The sequence below is a fragment of the Festucalex cinctus genome, chromosome 12 (genome assembly GCF_051991245.1).
Source record: "Festucalex cinctus isolate MCC-2025b chromosome 12, RoL_Fcin_1.0, whole genome shotgun sequence".
NCBI lineage: Eukaryota > Metazoa > Chordata > Actinopteri > Syngnathiformes > Syngnathidae > Festucalex > Festucalex cinctus.
The window spans coordinates 15,807,698-15,812,882 of NC_135422.1; the positions used below are offsets into that span (position 1 = coordinate 15,807,698).

A 5,185-nucleotide genomic window follows, 5' to 3' on the forward strand; every position below is an offset into this window, starting at 1 on the left:
TTACACTCACTTGTAAACGTTGTTTTGTGGACCAGTGGGCGCAGGATTCCCAGCAAAGTCAACTGTGACATCCTGAATCGAGGTTTGGCATTTGGTGGTCATTGTGTCAGCGCCGACCGGCGAAAGCGCACTACTATCTAACCCGGAAGTAAATTTGGCTAATGCACGTCTCCAGAGCGTGCGTCTCCCCCCACCCCACCCTCCCAATCCTGATTGTCATTGGCTAGCCGTAGTTGTCAATCAAAGCTACATTTGAAAGGAGGTATGTGGTTGGCTGGCCATGCTTTACTTGAAACAGAAGGCGCAAGTTTACCTGACTGACGAAAGGATTTATTAAAAAAAAAAAAAAAAAACTTCTCCTCTCCCTGTCGTCCCTTTTACTCAGGAGCGTCCCTAGCATTTGCCTAATCCGCCTAATGGCAGGAGCGCCAGTTGTTGTCGTTGAAATTGCGGCAGTGTAGTTAATGAAGTGTCAGGTGAGACTACTCAGCAACTCATCTGGATGAAGGTTACACAAGGAGAGGGCGCCATCGCGTGGACAAATACGGATATGGCATGCATTTTAATACTATGAACATGAGAAGTTTTTTTGTTTTGTTTTGACCTTTTTTTCCCCCAAAGAATACTTTTATTAAAATCACACGATGAATTGAAGTTTTAACTATCTCTCCAGAAGCCAATTATTTGTTTACATTTTTAACATTTCCACACTTAGTTTTTTGCAATTAAATATTTACACATAACCATCCATCCATTTTCTTGACCGCTTATTCCTCTCAAGGCAGTAGGCGGGTACACCCTGAACTGGTTGCCAACCAATCGCAGGGCAGACAGCGACGAACAACCACCCACACTCACAAACACACATAGGGACAATTCGGAGCGCCCAATTAACCTGCCATGCATGTCTTTGGAATGTGGGAGGAGACCGGAGTACCCGGAGAAGACCCACGCAGGCACGGGGAGAACATGCAAACCACCCAGGAAGGCCGGAGCCCAGACTCGAACCCGAGTCCTGAGAACTGGGAGGCGGACGTGCTAACCACTTGGAAAAATAATTTTTGAATTTAGTTTACTTTCTATTTTTACTTTACTTTCACCATTTATCATTTCTTACAACTTTTTTTCCCCACTTATATTTACTTTTACATTATTGTAAATACACTTTGAACTTGTGATTTTTGTTTTTTTTATTTTTGTCACGGGTGGTGGTTGAGAAGTGAACGAGGTGGACGGTCCGTGGAGACGGAGAGAGGAACATGAGTACTTTATTGTCAACAATCAAGAAACGAGAGGATGGGACGTGGACGACTTGGCTTGGACGCGGAGAGACTTGACTTGGACATGGGAGACTCGGCTGGACGTGGGGAGACTTTGCTTGGACGCGGAAAGACTTCACAACAATGCCACTAACCCGACAGGACAATGCTCCCACACCAAGTGTGCAAACACCACTAACTAAATACCCAACACTTAACGAGACACTAACAAGACACACCTGGAAGACACGATAGGCTGAGAGTATTGATTGGCTACACATACTGGGAAGGGAAGACACAGGTGGATGAGGTTAAAGGGCCTGTCAGTAGGTTTGACAGTTTCTGTTTGTAAACGAACCATTTCTGTTTGTAAACAATTCAAAATGGTTCGCCTCCCATGGCTCAACCCACACGAGCTCAACGTTCACACCCCCTGCCTCTGCCCACCGCCCCCCTGCCTCTGATCACTCTAATCACTCTACTCGTAAACAAACAACCCGTCTTCCTACACGCCCCCCGCCGCTCCAGCCACGCCCACTCCCAACCCCCGCTCTGCGATTGGGTGGAGGGGAAAACAACCGTCTGTCCACAGACAACACCCAGAAACGTCCCGTTGTTGACAAAACAAACACAAAATGGTAAAATATAGGCTGGAGGTTGGGGGTAAATTAAACAAAATCACCATACATTAACATAAGCCTAGAGGAGTAGACTGAGAAGGAGTTCAAGTGTGTGCATCCTGTATTTAAAAAGTGCCTTTTCCAGAGTGAAACTGGCAGACAGCGCCTTTAACTATGACGAGACAAGGGGAGACAAACCAGACAAAAGACCACATGAACACCCAAAAACTAAACAAAACCCAACCCCTAGAAACCATGACATGACATTTTTAAGACATTCACTTAGTTTGTCACACACGTCATTGATTTTACTTGTTTATTGATTTTTTTTTGGTCACTTTAACACTTTGTTGTTTTTTTTACATTTGGAGGGATATATTGTAGCGAGGGGGCCATTCTCATTCCATCTTGAACAAGCTGGAGACCCCGGACTGCAGCCTCTGCTTGGCCCTGTTGGCACTGGCCAACGGGTCGGACCATCCGTCGTCGGAGCCGCTCTGGTAGCGCAGGCGCAGGGTGCTCCGGATGACCAGGCGCTCCACCAGGTAGGCGGCGCAGAACCAGGGTACAGCGTACTCGGCCGTCACCAGGCCCATGAAGTTGTAGCGGAACTTGGAGTAGTCCCAGGGGCAGGCGTCGAAGCGACGCAGGAGCAGGCCCGTGCTCAGCTCCCACGCGTACGTCCAGGCCGTGTAGATGAAGCAGCGCAGCACCACGTTGATGTGCTCGCGCAGGCGCAGGTACATGCGCTCCATGGCCAGGATACACGTGCCGTAGATGAGCAGCGCCCAAACGCTGGTGACGCCCGGCAGCTTCCAGTTGCGGTTCAGGGCGAAGTCCCAGCACGCCGTGAACATCACCTCGCACACGAAGCCGTGGATGGCGTACAGGTACCAGCGGCACAGGGCCGGCAGCGGCGACGGCGGCTGCAGGATGGACATGGTTGCCATGGCCACGCGGTTCGTCGACTCCGGGCCCAGATCTGAAAGGGGTGGGGGGGGGGGGGGGGGCGGAGTCATGATTAGCGCTTGCTTTTAAGAGTTTGTTCATTTATTATTGGTCAACTGGAGTTGAGTGTGCGTCACAATGTGTTGCTAATTTCGTAACAGATACTAAGTTCAACTATTTTACTCAATACATTTGAATTATTTGAGCGTTTTTGAAGTCATATTTGCCAAAACAGAATGTTATAAACCCTACCTTTGTTGCTTCCGCGATCGTTTTTTATTTTTGCTTTAATGGGGCAAGCAGGGATCGTACCCCCACCCTCCCGTGAAGGAGCTCAATGCTTTACCACTGAGCTCGAGTTCTGAGCACTGGTCCTGCTCAGGTCTATTTGAATGATAAGTAACTGAGGTACAACATCGCTGAACTACTTTGTTTTTTTATATGCACACACAACGAACACACCTTTGTTTTGTTTTTCTCCATACCAACTTGGGAGCTAGCAATAGCAGTAAAACGGTGCTCTTCGCCTACAATTTGTCACACAATGAAAATAATTTATCAAACTCATTCAGGCACCCTGAAAGAGTGTAAAAAAGTGTACACGAATGAGCAAAACCGAATGTTTCGTCACCCTAATGCTAGCTTAGCATATGCGCCTGAAAATGTTAGCTCACTTTGATGACTAAGCAGTGTTTAAAGCCGAAACGGAGCTTTCCTTTGATTAACTTGTTATTAAAGGGCAAAACCAGTTTTGTTAGCGCTAACTTAGTAAACCTTTGAGTGGGCTAGGCTGCTAAACAGGCAGCTCAACATTTCTTGTTGGCTAGCTTGGTGACAATGGTTACAGTATTCACCCTTAAACCAAACAGATTAGATTTGTGCTTGATGGCGGCTAGCAAGTGGTAAACAGTAATAGCATAGCTGAGCTAACTGATATTAAAATATGAGTGTATAGCACTACCAACCATACATTTTGATGTTATAGAAGTCATTACCACATAATGACCTGACGGGCATTTATTTTTATTTTTTATTTTTATTTTATTTTTATTTTTATTTTTTAATGAAATACATAAAATAAAACGTAAATAGTCTGACATATCTTGCACAAAATTAGTTGTACAGTATTTGCTGTTTGGATGAATTTCTGTTTTTATTTTTTCTCTCACCCACCAAAAACTCCACCGGACTGCAACATCTTGACAGTTGAACGGTTAGTTAAATATTTGGCATTTGAATGCACCACGGGCGGAGTCTCTCTCGCTTTATACGCGAACGCGTCAAACGACTGGTGTGGAACGAAGGCACAACTTGCGCTTGCGCGGCTGGCGACGCTCCTCTGCCACGCGTTGACGACTCTTTGAACATCACGCACGCACACAACCACGACGCTTATTAATGCTGTTTATAAATAGCATGAAGGGCTGTGACGACACTATTAACGACGTCGCACGATACTGACGTTGTAAGCGTGTGACGAAATTAATACGATGCAAAAAAATTTTTTTTGGGGGGGGTGAAATCAGCCGCAGATTCATCACCACCGCCGGCACCGCACCGGCTCTACGCGCCGCCACACGTCCAGTGAGGGAGCGTGATTGGCCGCTGCGTGTCTGCAGCTAGTCGGTATCCGATGCCCTCCAATTTAAGTGATTTTTAAATTGGTGGGGGGTCTTAAATGCATCATCGCCGTCACCATAAGCGGCATTACGTAGGCTATATATGCACTAGAGTGCTGACCTATTCTATTTGGTCCATATTTTTGGTTGATATAGTATTGATTTATTCTCTTTTGCATTTAACTTGGCTGCATTGCTCTGTGTCTGTGTTTTTTTCCCCAACCTCTGTGTTGCCATGACAACCTAATCTACCAGGGCCTTCCCAATCAGTAGTGCAGTGCCATGCAACTTCAACTATATCAGCAATGAGAGTGATCCTACCACCAATCAAGCAAGATTTCAAATTCATCCTCACAGGGCCACAATAAACACCCCCCCCCCCCCCCCCCACACACACACCCACAAAAGAAAAAACAAAGGGCAAATCAATGTTCTCTCTCTTTTTTTTTTAATGACATTATCGAAGCATAGATGCAATACTTGTGAAAAAGGTAGAAAAAACAGCAAGTCCTTCTCAATAAGTTAAACCTCTCTTGGCCCAAAGAGCGCTCAGGCCTGGCACGCAAAACACATGATTCCTGTAAAGCATTTTTTCCCCCCAAATTCAAAATGACAAACATAACAAATAAGATGGAGTTAACGCATGTCATGAAATAAAAGTGCATCTCCTCTTGGGGGGGTTTGGAATAATAACTCATTAAAAAAAAAAAAAAAAAACAACATACAAGTTGCAAGTGGC

The 5,185-nt window shown here is 45.8% G+C and overlaps 1 protein-coding gene and 1 long non-coding RNA gene across 4 annotated transcripts in view; both read right to left on the minus strand.

Annotated features, from left to right (window-relative positions):
• The window catches only part of LOC144031619 (uncharacterized), a 139,975-nt gene extending 139,819 nt beyond the window's left edge, over window positions 1-156 (minus strand). For 2 of the 3 annotated variants that reach the window (XR_013287563.1, XR_013287565.1), the window contains exon 1: window positions 11-156. This is a non-coding gene — a long non-coding RNA (uncharacterized LOC144031619). The remainder of the gene's footprint in view (window positions 1-10) is intronic. The other variant, XR_013287566.1, reaches the window with a different exon arrangement.
• A 2,025-nt stretch (window positions 157-2,181) lies between these two features.
• On the minus strand, window positions 2,182-4,210 carry tmem229b (transmembrane protein 229B). Its single transcript, XM_077538924.1, is given in 3 exon segments — window positions 2,182-2,861; window positions 4,001-4,120; window positions 4,123-4,210. Coding segments are annotated over 3 exon segments (777 nt in total). The 5' UTR covers window positions 4,196-4,210; the 3' UTR covers window positions 2,182-2,277.
• Between the last annotated feature and the right edge of the window lie 975 nt (window positions 4,211-5,185).